Source organism: Dendropsophus ebraccatus, chromosome 1 (assembly GCF_027789765.1).
Source record: "Dendropsophus ebraccatus isolate aDenEbr1 chromosome 1, aDenEbr1.pat, whole genome shotgun sequence".
Classification (NCBI taxonomy): Eukaryota; Metazoa; Chordata; class Amphibia; order Anura; family Hylidae; genus Dendropsophus; species Dendropsophus ebraccatus.
In genome coordinates, this window is record NC_091454.1 from 195,629,267 (window position 1) to 195,649,915 (window position 20,649).

The window sequence follows — 20,649 nt, forward strand, 5'->3', positions numbered from 1 at the left end:
ATATTTTTACCGTTTAGTTTTTTTCTGTTCTATTTCACCCAGTTCCTACCGATGCCTTTACTAAATGACAATATACCAATTAATGTGCGATATTAGCGCATAACATACCAAGTATTCTGCTTTCGTGTCCTGAATATATAGAGTGTAGATTGTGCGCTCGCGAATCCATCAACGTCTTAACCCCTTGTTCATCTCAATTTTAGTTCAGCACCAAGGATAGCATAGGCAACTCTACATCAGCAGCTCCCTCTACTGACAATTTGCTAAAGCAGTAAGACAATGCCACACGGAAGTCCTTTGTTAAAAGGTTTATTACGCTACACAGAACGCAACTTTACATCAACTGCACTGCCCAACATATAGATTGTCGATAGCAATGTTACTTCTCCGCGGTAATCCCAGAACTCCTTCCACAAACACCTAAAAAAGAAGAAAATTAGAAATTAGCATCTTATTCCTCTTCCTAGCCCTTTAGCATTGGAAGATTACAACACAATCTAATTGACAGATCCAATCAACACTACTCAAGTGTTCGGATTCTGTGATGCTATCTGAACACTCGACATTTGATCCATGTCGGTGCAGAAGCTGGAGGCATTCCTAAGGAGTCATGGAAAACACGGATAACCATAGGCTGCATCCACATTTAATTTTTGCAGCGACAGGAAATCAAACAGAGCATTTGGATAATGTTGCCAAATTATTTACATTATATAAGATCTTTGTGCAGCCATGTAAGCTCTAGGCTGCGCATCGCCCTGTATAGAGGGAGCATTTAAAGTTAAAGGGCTGATTGATAGACTTACATTTAGTCAGCTATATGGAGAAAATGCTTCATTTTTTCTATCAGTAATATATGTTAGATAAGGGGGGGGGGGCAGTTAGGAGACACTGTTTTGCAGTTTTTCTGAGCTGAAGAGTCCAGTGTGTGGGAGGGAAAGTCTGTGCTGTTCTCTTCCTTGATGCTTGTATATGAGCAGCAGTGTAATATGGCTTATCCTTCTCTATTACACAGGATATCTTCATAAGTAGTGTAGCAGTAACCTCTGTCCTCAATGTGGTGTTTACCCTCTGGGAGAAGATTGTGTGTTTTTCTTCAGTGTGCTATGGCTGCAGCAGTGTGTGTGTGTGTGTGTGTGTGTGTGTGTGTGTACGTGTGTGTGTGTACACGCTATGGCTGCATAGGCTGGCTGTGCGTGTATGCTATGGCTACAGCAGGCTGCGTGTGTTTGAGAGATGGGAAATTAATGGGTATTCTGGGCAAGTGTGAAAATTTCTAGAGGGGACATAATACAGAAGTACTATTCACCCTTCTCTGTGCCCTCACAGTGCAGCATCCAGGCTCATGGTCCCCTGATCCTGTGATGTCAGGGCTCCACTCAAAAATGCCAACCCAGCCAACCAGTGAGTGAGGTGGGACACAGCTGCAGTCACCGACTGGCTGAGCAGGTAGTTCCTATGGGGGTCACGATGATTCAGGAGTGCGGACACTAACAGATGATAAATCCGTTCCGTAAATTGTTCAGGACAAGGTGGCTGGAAACACATGAGAATCTGCTTTATAGCTTTCCTTAACTCAGAATGAGGATATGTTTCTGGCTTTGGAATCAAAGGCTGCAATTAAAAACCCTGACCATGTGAACATACCCTAGAATGGTATGAATGGCATAGTAAATAGTATGACTACTCCACCCTGTCTAGTTAGTATATTGTTTCAGGTCAGTGAATAGTGTCAAAGGTCTGGCACCCACACCCTACAAGTCGTCCAGTTTTAGACATGCAGCCTAAATGATTACTACACCAAATACATTACAGCAGCAGCATGGCTCTCCAGCTGTTGCAAAGTTACAATTCCCATAATGCCTGGACAGCCTTTGGCTGAAAGTTCCCCATCCCTGCATTAGATGGCAGTCCCAAAATGGTAGACTTTTTCCACCTCTATAAAATGTACCCAACCCTAATTATAAAAGTCTTATGATCCCTAAATAAGTGATGTCCCTACAGTTTTCTATACTCTGAAACTGGAAGGGGTAACTTACATGAGGGTTATTGCGTAGAAGACGAGGTGGTAGCATTACTTGAACTTCAGTCCACTTCACATGTTTCTGACCACCAGATGACCACACAAGAGCCTGCTCTCCAGCAGTAGTTATAATGTACACATTTAGAGTACCTTTAGAAGATGTAAGGGGGGGGGGGGGGGGGGGGGGGGGGGGAAACAAAAATAAATTAACTGCATTCCATGGATATGGCTTGGACTAAAGAAAAAAAGAGTTTTGGGAGATCTACCTGAACTGCACAGTAGCAACCTTACTAAAAAGTAACATCTACACTGTCAACGTCCTCAAGTATGTTCTAATATAAACACTATGCCGTATATCAAGGATATCCACCCTGCTATTACTCCTCTTGACTGTGTAAATCGACCTATACGACTACCTCCACATAGATGCCCCACCAGTTGTATGGTGACAAGACAACAGTCCACATCAGACGTGTCAAACTCAGATCCTCCAGCTGTTTTAAGACTACATTTCCCATCATGCCTGGACAGCCAAAGCTAAGGATGTCCCAGGCATGACTATACTTGTAGTTTTGAAACAGCTGGAGGGCCTGAGTTTGACATCCCTGGTCCACATGTAGGCAAATAGTTCATGTGGTCAAGGCCCTTCCACTCGAGTGTTGCCTGAGTATCTTCAAGGAATGTTTTAGGATTAGTCATATTGTGACCTTCATCTCCTTAATTTCATAGGTAGATAAAAAGGTAAGATTCAGGTATCCAGACAGAGATTTGGGATTTTGGCATACATTGGTTCCTGCAACTATCTGAAGGCAAGTGGTCTAGTGAGAACATGACCCTATGGTTGCTAACCAATACCATTAATAGTGTTACCACTGCCCTGCCCCCCCCCCCCCCCCCCCCCCAACTAAAATACCAGTAGGAGTTTTAGTTATGCAAAAATGGAAGATCCCCAAGCTTGAAGGCCAATACATTTTGCAACAGATTCATCATGGATCTTGTAATAAAGGAAGCCATGTCCTATCGCCCTATGGTCATACTTTCCGGTTCAATACAACCGGACACAATATTTAGTTTTAGAAATAACTATTGTAGAACTTACCCTTAGCACCTGATTGGGAACCATATAAAAAGGATATGCAATTGGATGGATGAACAATAGGCCTTAAAAGCCAAGCCTTCTGTCCAAAGACCCTCTCTTCCGGGTTGTGCTTTAGGGACAAGTAGAAGCCTGATTAAAAATTAAAAAAAAAAAAAAAAAAAAAAAAAAAAAAAAAAAAAAAAAAAAAAAAAAGGGAAATTACTTACGGTAATGAGGTATCCCGGAGTACATGACAGCACCAACCAGAGAGAGGGACTCCACCCCCCCCCAAGGACAGGAACCTGAAGATATAAAAAGAGCAGGCCCTCCTCTTCCTCCTCAGTGAATTTCCGAGACCAAAGAGAGCCTGAATCATTAGTTACAACAATTCTATAAACAATACACCTATTATCCAAATCCAACACAAAACACCCCGTGAATACCCTAGTGCGAAAGGAAGACAAAGGAAAAAAAGGGTGGGTTATACCATGGTGCTGTCATGTACTCCGGGAAACATCATTACCGTAAGTAATTTACGTTTTCCCCCTCGACATGAAAGCACCAACCAGAGATGGAAAATTAGGGAGGGAACACCTTTCTCCCAAAGGCAAGTTCAGAGGCAGAAGAAAGATCCAAAACGATAGTGACAAAAAAAGTGTGTGGTGAAGACCATACTGCCGCCCTGCATATCTGATCTAGCGAGGCGTCCCCCTTTTCGGCCCAGGAGGTGGCCACTGCTCGAGTAGAGTGAGCTTTTACAGAGAGAGGAGGAGACAGACCAGAAGACGAGTAACACATACATATAGCCTGCCTAATCCACCTAGCTAGCGTCCCCATAGATACTTTACTACCTCTGTTAGGACCTGCAAACTGTATAAACAGGGAATTTGCCTTTCTGAACAGTTTTGTCACTTCTAAATATTTAATCACTGCCCTCCTCACGTCCAGCAAGTGAAATTCCCTTTCCCTATCATTCCTGGGGTTCTCACAGAAGGATGGGAGGACTATTTCTTGTGTTTGGTGGAAATTAGAGACTACCTTAGGTAGAAAAGAGGGATCTGGGTTAAAGATAATTCTATCCGGCAGTATTTTTGTGTAAGGTTCTGTACTGGATAAGTGGACTCTCACAAACCCTTCTGGCTGAGGTGACTGCCACCAGCAAGGCTGTTTTCCACGTTAACACTTTCAGGGAAACTTCTGACAGACAATGGCTCAAAGGGCTCTTTAATTAACGCATTCAGGACCACATTTAGGTCCCATGGAGGAGTTCTGCTCACTACTCTGGGGCATATTTTTACTAAAGCGCTAAAGAAACGCATGATCCACGGGTGTTTAGCTAGTTGTTGATCATATAATGCCCCTAGCGCCGACACTTGTACTTTTAGGGTTGCTGGTTTTAATCCCTTCTCTAGCCCTTTCTGCCAAAAAATCCAGAATTTTTGCTATATTTGGACTACTAAAGTCCAACTGCCTTGTTCCCACAAAATTAAAGAAGGCCTGCCAGATTCTGAAATAAAGTTTACAGGTGATCGGCTTTCTGCTCAGCTGCAAGGTAGTAATTACTGCATCTGATAAGCCTTTGCTCTTAAGAATTATTCTCTCAAGAGCCAAGCCGTCAAGTGTAGATGTTGTGCTTGTGGATGCAGGATCGGACCCTGAGATAGTAGGTCTGGCAGTTCTGGTAGCACCCACGGGTCTGCTATTGACATGTCTCTGAGGGATGAGAACCAAGCCCTGCGAGGCCAAAATGGGGCAATCAGAATGACTCTCGCTTGATCCTGCCTGATTTTTCTCAACACCATTGGGAGAATGGCTATTGGAGGGAAGGCATATGATAGGTCCCACCCCCAAGTCTGTGACAGGGTGTCCACCGCCAGCGGATTGTCCTTGGGGGACAGTGAGTAGAACTGGTCTGTCGATTCTCCCTGGTTGCAAATAAATCCACGTCCGGACTCCCCCACAGACAAACAATCTTTTGGAAGATCTCTGTTCAACTTCCATTCTCCCTGCTTTAGACGGTTTCTGCTTAAGTAGTCCGCCCTTACATTTAGCGATACCTTTAGGTGAACAGCCGAGAGGCTTAGGAGATTTAGCTCTGCAAAGGCAAAGATTTCATAAGAGATTCAATAAACTCTTGCACCTTGTGGTGCCCTGCCTGTTTATTATTGCTACCGCTGTGGAGTTGTCTGTAAGAACGTTAATGTTTGAGTTCTTAATATAACACTCTGACATCTTAAGAGCCTCCCCTATTGCCGCCAACTCCCTGAAATTAGATGATGATTTTTCTGCAAAGGAAGTATCCCATGATCCCTGGAAGTCTAAACTACCTAGGTGAGCTCCCCAACCTGAGGGACTGGCATCTGTAGTGATAACCAAAGGGCATTTCCTGACACAGGATAACCCCACCGTAAGATGATCAGTTACCAACCACCAGGACAAACTTTCTACAACGCCTTTGGACAATACTATGGACCTGTCTAGCCCTCTCGGGGACACTTTCCAGAGATCTAGGAGATATGTCTGAAGGGGTCTGGAATGTGTCTGCGCCCATGGGACTGCTGGAAAAGCTGCCGTAAATAATCCCAACAAAGACATACCCCTTCTGACTGTGAGCCTGGAATTTCTTACTGCCAGCGACACTGCGGATTGTATTTTCTGAATTTTTTCCTCTGGCAGAAAAGACTTTTGCACAGAAGAGTCTAAAACGATCTCCAGGAATTTTTTCCTTTGAGCTGGAGACAGAAAAAGATTTTTCATAATTTACAATCCAGCCTAGTTTACCTAAGATGGCTAAAGTTCTATTCACTAGAGACACTGCTGATTCTGCCACCAAAAAAAAAAAAATAAATCGTCTAAATAGGGGATGAACAGACCTGGCCCTTCCCTGACATGCGCTGCCATCTCTGCCACGATTTTGGTGAATACTCTGGGTGCTATTGCTATGCCGAAGGGAAGAGCCTGGAATTGGAGATAAAACAAAGAGCCATTTATACAGATAGCAATATGCAGGTACTTTTGAAACTGAGTGAATAGGGACATGTAGGTAAGCATCCTTTAGGTCAATAGATGCCATGAAGCAGTCTTTGCCAAGTAAATTAACTGTAGACTTGATAGTCTCCATCTTAAACTTCTGGTATCTCAGATATTTATTTAATGGTTTTAAATCAATGATAACTATAGGATTGATCTGGTTTTTGGATCAAAAAAAGGTTAAGAGTAGAAACCATGACACCTTTCAGCCTCTGGCACTGGCACCAGGACATTTTTATTCATCAAAGAAATAACTTCCCCCTCCAAGGTCTTCTGACCTAATTCTCCCATGTGACTTTTTGTCACCAAAAATCGGGTTGGGGGTAAGGACACAAAATCAAAAGTAACTCCTTCTCGGACATAACTGAGAACCCAACTGCTACCACAGATCTTTTCCCATTCACTAAAAAAAAAAAAAAAAAAAAAAAAAAAAAAAAAAAAGAACAAATCTTAATCTGCCTCCTACCTGCTCTAAACTACTGGGCTGCTGGCTTCTTCCCGGTGTCAGACTTCTGGTTGAAGAGGTACCCTCTAGTTTTGGTTGCTCCTCTACCTCTTGATCTATCTGAACCTCTACCCCGGAAGTTTCCCCTTCCTTGTACCCGAAAGGACTGAAATCTTCCCGGTTGATAAGTAGAGGGGAAACCCTTCTTGTCCCCCGCTTTCTCTAGTAAATCTTCTAACACCGAACCAAATATTATATTTCCCTCACAGGGAATGTTACACAATTTTGTTTTGGCCGCTGCATCCCCTGACCAATTCTTTAGCCATATAGCACGCCTGGCTGAATTGGACAGGGCTGCTGATCTTGCGGAAAACCGCAAGGCATCCGCAGAAGCATCCGCTAAAAAGGATGCCGATTTTCTCAGCCTGGGCAAAGATGCCAACAGATTTGCTCTAGATTCTCCAGACTGCAGCCCTTCCTCTAGCTGCGCCAACCACAACAACATAGCCCTGGCCACGCAAGTGCCTGCTATACTCGGTTTAAAAGATTCTGTTGTGGCTTCCCAAGACCTCTTTAAGAACCCCTCAGCCTTTTTATCCATTGGGTCCTTTAAGGTGCCCAGATCGTCAAACGGGAGAGTTCCCTTTTTTGAGACTTTGGCAATGGCCACGTCTATCTTTGGGGGATGGTCCCACCCTGGATTTTCTGACTCATTGAAAGGGTATTTCCTTTTTACAGCCCTGGGTACAAACCCCTTTCTATCAGGCTTGGACCATTCCCTTTTAATAAGGGCTGAGATACTTCTGTGGACTGGAAAGACTATTTTCTTTTTCTCTTCCAGCCCCCCAAACATAATATCTTGGACTGATTTAGCCACCACTTGTTCCTCCAGCAGCATAGTAGCACGGACTTCTCTATCTAAAAAGTCCACATCCTCTAAGGGGCATAATGGTTTCCTTCCTGTATCTTCCTCTGCTACATTAGCTTCCTCCATCTCAGAGGTATAATTTTCTGCGCCATCCGTATCCTGATCAGAATGCCCCACACCTGCATGCGAGGGACCCGCAGCCTCCCCAGCAGGAGGGGCTGCAGCAGCTGGGATCATTTTTAGAGAGTTCTGGATTTCCGTCTTAAGGCCCTATTCCACCAACAGATCTGACGACAGATTATCTGCCAAAGATTTGAAGCCAAACCCAGGAATGGATTTGAAAAGAGGAGAAATCCAGGCTTTCCTTTATGACCTGTTCTCTGTTTATAGTCTGTTCCTGGGTTTGGCTTCAAATCTTTGGCAGATAATCTGTCGTCAGATCTGTTGGTGGAATAGGGCCTTTAATCAACTCCCTAAAACAGGAAAAATAAATGCCTTTAGCTATGTGCTTGAACCCTCTACAAGGTCAGCCAACATTACCAGCAAAATACAGGGCTAAAAGAGGAATCACTCACTTCATAGATGATAGTAAGGTAGACATATTAGGGACTTCTGCTGACACCATCTTGCTTACACAGGAGTCACATGTAGGACGATCCAAATCAGAAGGCAGCCTGCCTTTACAAATCCTACATTCCTTCTTAGTGCTCTTTGAGGATCTTTTAGTCTCCTCCTCCTGAGAACACATATTGTCAGCTCCCCATAAAATCTCGTCTTACCTCCAAGTGACCCTCAGCCCTCTGGTACCCTGGGTTTCTCCGCTGGCCGTTCAGATTTCTCACTCATCGCTGCGCTCCAGTGACCGGCCTTCTCACCCCCAATCGCCTGCGCCACACGCTCGCCCTCACTGATACCACGAGCGCTCCTCACTGATACCACGAGCGCTCCTCACTGAAGAGCCTCCAGCATCCGGCGCTCTTCCGGCGTGTGACGTGGCTTCCGGAACTCCCAGACGTGTCACTTTCCATAAGTTCCGGTACTAGGCCGCAATCATCCGGACCTTCCGACGCGCCACTGCGCGTCCCTCCGGAAGCTCCGATACTCCGTCCGGCCCGCCGACTGGGAAACAGACCCCGGTGCGTCCTCAGTCTCCGGGGTGAGTAGGTCTTAGACCGAAACCACGGCCTCTAGAGCGTCCCCCTCAGCATACATCCCCAGGGAATAGAGGGAGCCCCGGTCTCACATTTACTTTCAGGCTTCCCATAGGGACAGGAAACCACTGAGGAGGAAGAGGAGGGCCTGCTCTTTTATATCTTCAGGTTCCTGTCCCTGGGGGGGCGGAGTCCCTCTCTCTGGTTGGTGCTGTCATGTCGAGGGGGAAAGTTATATACCAGGAAAATGAAAATTAAAGCCTGTATTCTGTACAATGTAAAAAACAAAACTAACCTTCGGGAGCAAGATGGCCATCCTTCACATTCAGATTCCTCCAAACACGTTTCCAGTCCAAGTCATCTTCATCGCTTTGCTTCCATCCACAAAATCCATGTTGAAACCCACAAACATGTTCAGTTTCCTCTGAACTTTTGCTGTGTGAACGTGTTAATTCTTTACTGTTTTTCCACCTTGGATGGTGCTCAGGCCGCAAACCTAAAGTCTTAGACGCTAAAAACCTTTTCCTAACAACTTTCAGGAGAAGATTTTTCTGTACATGTTCGTCTTCTTCCACATTCGGAATTTCACCCATTCCAGAAGAAGTCCACGTGTCTTCAGTTGTAACTTGCTTTTCACTGCTTTGATAGCTTGAAGTCTGCAGAGTGCTGTGGTTTTCCATTATATCAACATTAGACTTGGTTGTTTGCGGCATGTGGGTGGACATGTCCTCAGTGAACGAGCCTTCCCTAATGGTGGAAGCTGCCGCTGTACTTTCAGACGAGTCGATATTAGGAATTGCTTCAGTTGTAAAGATTTCCGTCCCCTTTTTCCCCTCAGTAAAGTTGGACTCCAGTTCAGTTGTGTTGAATATGGGCGCTGGAGTTGACCAGGTTGTACCTCCAAATATCCACTCTGAATTGGTGGCAGAAGGACTTACAGCAGACATATTAGTGACAGCAGACATATTAGTGAAAGCTGTATGGCGCTCACTTAGTAACTGTTCGGTGGCATTTTGAGTGTTTAAACCTGTATAATTTTCTTGTTTGGATTCAGGAGTTGCTGTTCTAGTAGGCTCTGTCCATGGTTGCTCAATAGACCCATGTGGAACCAAAACTGTAGAATTGTCTTGCATAGATTCAGGGGCTGACGTTCTATTAGAAGACTCTGTTGGAGGTTTCTCTGTTGACCTATGGGGAACTAAACCTGTAGAATTGTCTTGTACGGACATAAAGCCAGTTGGTACATATTTGGACTCTTGAATTGAAACTGGAGTGGAGTCTGGACTAGAAGAATGGAGGACATCTTGGCTAGTTTTGGATTCTTCAGCAGGGGGAGGAGAAGCTGTACTTTGTTCTTCTTTCAAGATAAGAGAGAGGCCCTGAGAACCAGACTTTGCTTCAGGACAAGTAGACATATCCTTAAAAACACCTTCAATTTTCTCAGGGAATTTTAAATCCTCTGAAAAAGGTTTAATTAAAAAAAAGAAAAGAAAAATTGTTACAAACAGTACAGTGTATAAAAGTCACCTTCGCTTTGCTGCATAAATGGGTAGGGCTTAAAGTGACACTGTCACCCCTTTTTGCATTCTGACATCTCTACACAGGTGTAAAGAGTAAATTTAGCGTTTTTCATACCTTATTTTATATCATACGTCATGGTGCTTTCAAGTAAAAAGTGACCTTTTATCAACTGCAGATTGTGTTAAGTGGGCAGGGCCTCATGGCATTAGCGTCACTTAGCCCCGCCCACAATGCCACTGTTGGCCCCCACCCCCTTAATGCCCATTGGTGGGCCGACCTAAAGAGGGTGGGGCCTAGACCTTTCGGCCAGCCTGCTCTAATGGCCGACGAGGGGGCGGAGGTATGAAAAATGCTAAATTTACCCTTTACACCTGTGTAGACATGTCAGAATGCAGAAAGGGGGTGACAATGCACACTTCTGGCATAAAATGTCGACTAGTAGATTGTGTTGACAGTTTAAAGAGGTACCATGTTTTCACAACAGCTTGAGCTGCTGTGACACTGGCAGACTGTCTAGTCTAGGTTTACATGTCTAGGAATTAGTGTTTGAAACGGTGACCACTTAACGGGAATCTATAAGATGCAATTAATGTTCTAAGTTGCTGACACTTTTAAATAGCAGTTTGATCAAAGAGACACATTGTACTTTCAAAGACAGGGACACAGACTGCAAAGGGCCCCCATGCAAAAAAAAAAAAAAAGTTTGGGCCCCCATAACCTATTCATTTCTCCACCTTTCTGCCTTAGGGTACAAACCCACACACCGTATACGCAGCGTATTTACTGCTGCGATATGCAGCAAATACGCAGCAGATTAGATCTAAATAACTGAACAGGGCACCAAATCTGCACCATCAAATCTGCTGCGTATACGTCGTGTGGGTTTGTACCCTTAAAAGGCACACATGTATGTACGTTTGCGTATCTGGTACATGTCCTGGTTTCTCGTAAGGGCCCTGCAGCGCAGCACAGATGCCAGGGCCCACTAAAGGACTGTACTGCAGTCAGTGCAGGCCCCAGTGTGGGACTGAGGTACCTGTGGCCACCAATAGAATTTATCATGGGGGGCACCCAAATAAAGAACCCATCAGAAATGACATGCAGACCTTGTCCCATCTTGGACTGATGTATCTGTGACCACAACTCCCAAAACTACAACTCTCCGAATGCCTTACACTTCTGAAGCTCTCAGAGAATGCTGGGAGTTGTGGTTTCTAGGGAGACAACCCCTTGAGTTGTCTACTCATTTGTACTTAAAATCCCAGCATATCCTGAGGACTTCAGACTCCAGTAAATGCTGGGAGTTGTAGTATTTGCAGCTGCTGTGCTTGGTGGGTCCTAGGTGCATTGTACACTTGATGCTGTGTGGGGGATGAGAATATATAGCTCAGAGTGTGGAAGTAACCCCAGAACAGCACTAATAGGGGATAGAACAAATGGGCCCTTAATCACTGCTGGGGCACAGGTGGGATACATGTACCGCATGTGGCTTCACAGGTGGGATACATGTACTGTGTGGGCGGAAAAAAAAAAAAAAAAAAAAAAAAAAAAAAAAAAAACACATGCTGCAGGGAGATGGGGGGGGGGGCACAGATATTGGCTAAAAAGTCAACTTACAATCAAAAACTTACAGCAGAGGGGTGGGGGGGTCCGGTGCTCTCTTCACAGTCCACCCTCTATCTTACAACTCCCAGCAGCCTGACAGACACACTGACAATCACTGTAAGAGCTGCTGCTGCTCTTCAGTCCTATCCCTGGCAGCCATAACCCTGCAGGATCCCTCCAGCCCCGGTCACCACATGCTCCCTCCTCTCCTCCTCACACAAGGTATGGTGGACAGTGGAGTACAGGAGGGGGTGTCAGCAGCAGCGTGCAGAAGGAAAGGAGGAGAGAGGATACAGCATCTAGTCACCAAGTGGGCCCGCACTTCCCGGGTGCTGATACTGCCTGGGGAGCCCACCACAGAAATGTGCCATGCTGAGCTGACACTTTAGAGTCTGAGGCTGGTGGGACCCTCTATTGTGTGTCCTAGTAGGCGCCTTCATTTTGGTAGGCATGTTTTATACACTAAAAATGGTACACATGCATCAATCCCCCCCCCCTTCATGTTCCCATCTTTACTTCTATAGTAGAAACAGTGTAGATGTATAGTGTGCATTGGTAACCCAGACAATGGACTATTAACAATGGAGGGCAAAGTGCAAGCATATCAAGTTTGCTAAATGAATGCATGTGGGGAGGGGGGCTTATGTAACCCAACAAGTCTTATATGGTTAACTGTTAGTTGAGATGGGAATACCCCTTTAAAAAAAAGGGGGAACTAAGGTTAGACCAGTGCTTCTCAAACTGAGGCACCCCCTAGTTGCTGGGGAGGCAGTTCTCACAAAAAATGCCCAGTCCTTTCCCTGACTGCAACAATCTCTGCTTTAGGAACATCATTGACTCATTTTATACTTATGTTATACAGAGATAAGGAGACAAACAGAGGGTAGACTAAGCAATAGTTTTTATATTTGCATGGACTTCTACCATAGATGGTGAGGCCCCAACATAGTCTTGGTCAGTCTGGTGAGGCCCAGGCATCATGTTGTCATGTTGTCTGTTGGCTCCAGTAGAAAAACTGAGAAGCACTGGGTTAGACAAATCTAACCTGCTAATTCTCCCCCCCCCCCCCCCCCGCCCCGCCCAAACACCACCCAGGACATTAAGGTGGAAGCTATAAGGTCCTCCCTTCCTCCTTGGTGCCACTGTTCGTTGGTATAAACTCCACTCTGGAGCACTAACAGCACAGGACTGGCGCAGAGGAAGAAGGTAAGAGACATGCCTTACGCCTCAGTGTCCCCGATGCTATAGGGGGGCTATCAGCAGGTTAGATTGGTCTAACCTGCTGATAGTTCCTCTAAGAATTTTAATGTAAGTGACTGGTTTAATATTTCTCAAGAATTAGTCCCTGAAGGTATGGCATTTAAATACAGCACAGTTTGGCTCTCAAGGAGGTGACTATTAAAGGCTTGTGAACAGACGATCAAGTAACCCAAGTTATCCCTGTGTAGTAGAGGGCTATAGTTTATAAAAAAAAAAAAAAAAAAAAAAAAAAAAGCAGCTCTGTAGCAGTCAATAAAAAGAATGCTACCGATTTACATTACCAAATCCTTAAAGCAGTGCTTTCCTACAAAATACCAGTTAAAGGTTCTTAGAAGGGTCTTACCTGGCGTGGGTTTGTAGTACTCTGTGCAATTGTACAGTATGTTTACTTTCTGAACGTCTAAATCACTTAGACCTGTCCTTTGGCCGATTGTCACATTGTCCTTTGTTATAATTGTGACGGTGCCAGGCTCACCAAATGCATCTCTGACATGAAAATAAAACAATAATGATTACTAGCCAGGGGTCTGAAATTTCAACAGCTGCAGTCTACTCAGGTCAGTTACAGACTCAACCCCTTTGGCCCACAAGAGGTCATGGTCTTTCAGCTACAGATTTGTAGATTACTTCTGGTTTACAGAACTCCAGTCTTCCAGTACTTATCAGTTGCTGTATGTCCTATAGCGAGTGGTGTATTCTGGTCTAGTCTGACGCTTCTCTGTGCTGCCACCTCTGTCCACGACAATATAACCAGAGCAGGAGAAAGTTTAAAAAAAAAAAAAAAAGACAGGTGGCAGCAACCCTTCCTGCAGGACATACAGCAGCTGAAAAGTACTGAAAGACTGGAGTTTTGTAAATTAAAAAAAAAAAAAGTTAGTAGTTTACAAATCCTGACACCAATCAATTTAAATTATTTTCCTCCCGAGTACCCATTTGAATACACTAAGGTTTAATGCTTCCCAATATCGGATACCTTGGATTCTTCTATTTTTAATGATTCCTTTAATGGAAATGAAGTTGAAACTCCATCTTGAATAGTACAGCCAGGATACCTATGCTATGCACAGAGGGAGATTTATCTAACATGGTGTAAAGTGAAACTGGCTCAGTTGTCCCTAGCAACCAGATTACACTTTTCATTCCTCATACTTTGAAAAAAGTTAGAATCTTATTGGTTGCTAGGGGCAACTGAGCCAGTTTCACTTTACACCATGTTTGATAAATCCCTCCCATAGATCTCAAATGTATAAAGTAATGTTACATACTGAATACTGGCCATACTGAACATCGTTAGTCACCAGTTTCACACTGGAGTATTATACAGCCAGACCTGCAGTCAGCCCTGGACTTGAGACCACAATACACTAGCCAACCCCAACTGTACCGAGACGACAGCACCACTGGATAGACATCAGTAAAAGCATTCAGAACATGAAGATTGCCTTTATTCATGACCTTAATGTCAAGGGAGCGGGGCCATCATTCACAGGGCCCTAGCACTGTTAGGCCTCACTGTGCAGTATACCCATACAGTTATCAGGGCTGAATACGGAGACCGTGAGATGCAGTGGTGCTAGGGTCTAGTGAATAATAGGCCAACAGTGGTGGGTATATCCCAACATAATGTCACTGTCCTTGAGCATCAAATACCGGCCTCAGCGTCACAATAACCGATTCTGGTAAAATATAGATCTGGGCTGCACCAGCCATGAGCAGTACTGATCTAACCGATCAGTGCAGTATAATGTATACTAAACTGACCTCAATGAGAGATCAGTGCAGGGGGGACTCCTAATGTATGTGAAGGGGAAAAAAAAAAATAAAATCCCCTCCCCTAATGAAAGTTTGAATCATTCCCTTTTCCTAATTTTATAAACAAACATTTAGTATAGCCGCATGTGTAATTGCCCTAACTATCAACATTTTTGATCATGCACGGTAGATGCGTAAAACTACGCATTTTTGGTTGGATCAAATCCAAAAAATTGTAATAAATCAAAAAGTCGCATATACCAGGCAAGATACCGATAAAAAGTACAGATCAAAGAAAAAAAAGAAAAAAAAAAAAAAAAAAAAAAAAAACACACACCTCACATAGCCCCATAGACCAAAAGATAAAAGTGGTAAGAATGGTAAGCGCAATTTTAATGGCACTTTTTTTATATAAAGGCTTCAATTTCAAAGCACAAGTAATTTATTCCGGTTATGCAGTATATTTTATAGAAAAATTAAGTCCGTAGTTAATTAAAAATAAGGGTTTATGGGTCTGTAGGTGAGAAATTCAGGAACTGGGGGGGGACCCCAAAAAACTTAGTGCAAAAGCGAGGAATTGGCTTGTCCTTCAAGGGGTTAAAAGGGAATTCCTCAGGTCATTGAGGTTCGAGGCCCTACATGGCGATTCAGCTAATGCTATATGATTGGTATGGGTTACAGGTCTGGGGAAGTGTAGGCCACTCCTATGCTGGAAGAGTGACCTGTCGGCCTCGGACCTCACATGTAGAGCTCTATGTATCAGCCACTGTTCCCTTAGGGGGGGTGCTGGTGTTCGTGTGGGCAGGAGTCTTGTCTATACAGAACTGCCCTATACCTTGAGTGGTACAGAAACAAGCCCATACTACATGAACACCACAGGCCTTAGATAATCTTCAGGGATGCTCAACGGCACATAAGTTATTGAGACTTGTTGGAATATACCCACCACTGTTGGCTTTTGGTTTAATAGTTTGACATGAGGAAACCACCATTGCATGCTCTCACTTTAATGCCTTACGTCCATGACATCTAGTTTTAAATTTCTCTTTATTTAAATATAATATTGAGATTATATATATATATATATATATATATATATATATATATATATATATATATATATATATATATATACACACATACATATACACACAAATACTTACTTGGAGTAGTGAAGGACGGATCTATAGTCATACTTGGTGCTAATATTTGTTGAGTTGTGTTTACAAAAGTTTGCCTTATATTCTAAAAAAGGAAAAAAAAAAAAAAAAAAAAAAAAGTTTCAGATTGTAGATCTGGATAGATATTTGACAGATTGTATAAGCTCTATGTGTCACCTCTAACCAAAAACAAATCATGCCATGATCTGAAATCAATGACTGGTTGCATGCATGGGTACAACAAGACTCTAAAGTAGGTGTACCTTGAAGGCTATAAAGGTCATAGGGCAATGTTTATAAGGACTAAAACTAAGATATATATATACACACACTATATCTCTGTTGGAACTTTAAGAATGCTATATTTCGGCAAGTCTTCAGTAAGCCCCCCTGACCATCATTCTGTACTCACTACCCTATAATTAGGGATGAGTGAATTTACAGTAGTCTAGATGCAGCTTTTCCTGCAGTATAGAGTGCATTCACACTGAGGAATTCACGGATTCTGCCGCTCGCTTCTGCTTGACTCTCCACCTGTGCCATAGACCCCATTCTATGCTCGGGCAGAATCTGTACGAGCGGAGAGTCAAGCAACGGAATCCACTGGATGTTATCCGCAAGAATTGTGTAGTATGAACGCACCCTTAGAAGGCCGATGATCAGACTGCAGAGAAAGCAATTCACTTAGGGCCCTATTACACAGATTTGTCTGACAGATTTTTGAAGCCAAAGGCAGGAACAGATGAAGCCGAGAACAGGTTATAAAAGACTGACATTTCTCTTTTCAAATACGTTCCTGGCTTTGGCTTCAAAAATCTGTCAGACAAATGTGTGTAATAGAGCCTTTAGATGTGCTCATTCCTTTTCATAGTGACAAAGTGAAAACAGTTAGAAACCTTTGATAAATTTAAGAGACTAAAACCTTGCATTGATACAAGTATTCTGACCATTTAGTCTGTTGAAGGCTCTTGGTAGGGATTTGGAGGCTTTCTGGACATTTTTTGCTGTCAATCCTCTCAAGCTCTGTCTGGTTGGATGAGGACTGTTAGTTGATGCCATTTTCAGGTCTCTCCAAAGATGTTCTATTGGGTTAAAGTCAGGGCACTGACTGGGTCACTCAAAAGACTTCCAGAGTTTCAGAGCTGCCCCTAAGATGTTCCTGCTTTGGCTGTATGCTCAGAATATGCTTTTCAGCCCAGAGCTCTGGATCAGGTTTCCATTAAGAATCTTTGTACCTTAGCTGCATTCGGTATTTTAACATCGACCAGTTGCCCCGTTTGTTGCAGAGGAACACCCCTTGCAGCATGATGCTACCACCACACTTCACTGATTATTGGACAGGTGATGACCATTTCCCGGTTCCCACCCAGACACTATGCTTAGCATCAAGACCAAAAAGTTCAATCTTGGACCTGACCAGATAGTCTGATTGTAAGAAGCCAAAGTCCTTTAGGTGCTTATTTGCAAACTTCAGACAGGCCACCATGTGTATTTTACCCTAAAGCCAAAGTCGGTGATGTGTTGACGCAATGGTTGACTAGATCTCTCCATTCCCAAGTTAGGCAAAGGCATCCAGCTCCAGGAAGAGTCCCAGTTGTCCAGAAGATTTTCATTTAAACCTTGTGAAAGCCACTGCGCTCTTGGGATTTCCGTGCTGAGGAATCTTTGTGTCCCTTCTCCAGATGTGTGCCTACATACAGTACAATCCCGTCTGAGCTCTTCAGGCAGCCCTTTCCTCCTCATGGCTTGGTTTTCACTCTGATTTGCATTGTCAACAGCAAGACCTTCTATAGACACGGCTGTACCCTTCCAAATCCTCAACTGATTTTACCACAAATGACTCCCAACCAGGGTGCAGAAACATCTTATATGATCCAAAGAAGTTGGAAGTGCCCAGAGCTAAAATGTCAAGGGTCAGACCAAAGGTGATAAATACACAAAGAATTTCTAAAATTCTGTTTTCACATGTTCATTGCAGTGCACAAAATTATTTTTTGTCTGGTACAAGGCAACAATGAAAGGGTTAAAAGGATCTTAAGACTTTCCAAGTGTACCTTATGTGCATTGTATTAGCTGCCATTACTTACAACTATAAAAAGCCATCAACCATTAGACCTGGATAATGCAAGAGGTAGACAAATGTTCACAATGCAAAGTTGAACTTGTGATTTTTAAAGGGGTTAGGCAGAGCTACAAAAACATGGCGACTTTTCCCCCTCTCTTGCCTAAAGTTCAGGTGTGGTTAGCAATGAAGCTCCATTTACTTCAATGGAACAGAGTTTGAAACCCCACTAAATCTGGAGACGAGAGGGGGAAAAGTGGCCATGCTTTTGTAGTGCTGGATAACCCCTTTAAAGGGGTTATCCAGCGCTACAAAAAGACGACAACTTTCTTCCAGAGACAGCACCACTCTTTCCAGTTCAGGTGTGATTTGCAATTAAGTGCCATTCACTTTAATGGAACTGAGTTACAAAACCCACACCCAAATTGTAGACAAGAGGAGCTGTCTCGGTAAAAAAGTGGCCATGTTTTTGTAGTACTGGATAACCCCTGCAAGGCCAAACAAAATAAATTGTTCTTGGCATAAAATCTTAACGACCCCAGTACAGAATTAAACTAGGAAACTTATGTATACACAACTATAGGACACTGGAGTATAAAAAAAAAAAAATAATGACTTCCAACTCTCCATGTGTTGTAACATTTTTTTCATACTTTGAGCTATGGTACTCCACTCAATTGTCACATAGTCATCCCGGTCGGCACGCGAGTGCTCATGCAAGAAGCCAACTGCATGCATCAATTCATGTAACACAACTCCTATGGGTCTTTTTAAACAGTTGTGATCCAACGAGACTAATTGTGCCTTCCCAATACGTCCAACATAAGAGGAACAGCTGTGGGGGAAAAAAGAAATATCAAGTTAGACCTAACCAACCAGCTGGTATGTCTTACATTCATCCATGGCGCAGTTTCCTCCTCAGTCTGGCAAGACCAATAGGAGCACTGCCCCACCGCCATAGCACCACCCGGCCCACCTGCTTTGTCATTAGAAGGGTCAGGTTGGATTGGATTGGCACTATTGGGGGGGGCAGGGCAGTCCTCTAATGGTCAAGCCAGGAACAGACTATAAATACAGAACGGGTCATAAAGGAAAGACTGAGATTTTTTCTAATTCTCAAATCAATTCCATTTGTATTTTAGGTTAGTGGTAAAATTTTGACAGATATCCATACAATTTTCTTGTGAAAACACCTCCATTTCAAAGAAATAAAGAAAACAAAGGCATAGTTTTTCTGCAGTTTCCATGTAGGTTATATTACATGACAGTTTATTGACCACACACATACAATGACCAAAGATGGGATGCTGCAAACTAGATAGTATTGCCCTTGATTACCCCCCCCCCGCCCCCCCAAAAGAGGTGCGGTTTATGTAAATCAAAGTTTGTACCAGTACTACTCTATTACCCAAAGGTATGACTTGTCTTTATAATTTGTTATATTTCTCTCACCCGGCTCGTTCTGAAGAAATGTCGAGGTAGTCCTTTTCTGCCTTGCGTTCAATAAAACGCACACAGGTTTTCTCGTGAAACATTTCCATTGCAAGTTTTATTTTATTTTCTTCCTTCTCATCTGTAGATATAAATTGTCACATTAGTCATGATGGATAGATTTCATCAGCATTACTTTATAGATATTAGATATCTACAGAATAGAAATGCTTTAATAAAATGCTCACAAGACCCCTGTGCACCCACACAAAATCACTATGACCTTACGTCATGCTCCACTCTATATACAGCAGGATCTAGTGGCACCAGATAACATTTTACTGTCTGAACCTGAAACCTCTGCATTTCATTCCCCCTGGCTGCAGAAGTTGGATGCTGCCCTAGGAAAGTCCTGAAAACATGGAAACAACCATAGGCTGTAACAGGTCCACCCAATGCCATTTAGACCACCACACACTTACTATAACCAGTTAATCTATAGTAGACAGACACGTGTTCATTATTTTTCTTCCACAAATGCGGAGGTGGTACGGAGTACGGAGTGGGTGGCTGTGATGACCATGAAGTGGGGAGGTAAAAAGAAAAAAAAATAATTATTTTCCATTATAAATATAGAGATTAGGTGGTCAATAAATATTGCCAGGTGCAGTAAATACTCACATATGGATGGATGTCTCCTTCAATCAAGTTAGGAATTTCTAGAAGATAGATTTTTGCCATGAAGCAAATATTAAAATACTAGCACAGTGCTTTATTTACAAAATAAAAATTATATTATAATATATACACATACACTAGTAGTCCCCTAAATTATGGCTAAACCAAAAGAGACATCTAGTGTTCGGCAGGTGACCTATGGCCGGAGCCACACAACCACCTACAGAGAACCACCCCACCATAGAACTACAGCTAGGTACCATGTCAAGATTTTGATCAGTGAGATCAGTGTTAGTAGATACAAACCAGGAAGAAGTGGGATAGGAATGCAAGTAGCATTATGAAGGCTAGGCGAGAGCAATGGTGATCTACTATAAAGGCTTGAAATGTGGCCTTCAAATACACATCCCCACCCCAGCTTGCATCACTTTTGCAGTTCCTAAAAGATCAGGTTACATTTAGCCCACACAAATGTATGGTGACGGGAAGGTCGAGGAGGTGGAGACTTGAGAGCCAGAAGCAAATTGATAACAAGAGCGTATGAAGTTTCTCCTCAAGGCTTTATTCACAGCTTAAGACCATTCA

General features: G+C 43.3%; 1 protein-coding gene across 1 annotated transcript; it reads right to left on the reverse strand.

Annotated features, from left to right (window-relative positions):
- Positions 1–339: 339 nt before the first annotated feature.
- Positions 340–20,101, reverse strand: ASTL (astacin like metalloendopeptidase). The gene is made up of 10 exons (XM_069959052.1): positions 20,068–20,101; positions 19,869–19,956; positions 19,408–19,528; positions 18,609–18,790; positions 15,897–15,978; positions 13,325–13,467; positions 8,891–10,054; positions 3,123–3,251; positions 2,040–2,173; positions 340–420 (listed from the first exon to the last, which is right to left on the reverse strand). Exons 3-10 carry the CDS (start codon positions 19,494–19,496, stop codon positions 340–342), a joined length of 2,004 nt encoding a protein of 667 aa, XP_069815153.1. The 5' UTR covers positions 19,497–19,528; positions 19,869–19,956; positions 20,068–20,101.
- Between the last annotated feature and the right edge of the window lie 548 nt (positions 20,102–20,649).

Excerpts from the sequence above, each read along its gene's own strand:
- ASTL (XM_069959052.1), bottom strand. The coding sequence starts at position 19,496 with ATGGAAATGTTTCACGAGAAAACCTGTGTGCGTTTTATTGAACGCAAG. Across the intron at positions 15,979-18,608 it reads GTGGAGTACCATAGCTCAAA|AATATAAGGCAAACTTTTGT; the intron begins GTATGAAAAAAA and ends TTCCTTTTTTAG. Across the intron at positions 13,468-15,896 it reads TCCGTCCTTCACTACTCCAA|AGATGCATTTGGTGAGCCTG; the intron begins GTAAGTATTTGT and ends TTTTCATGTCAG.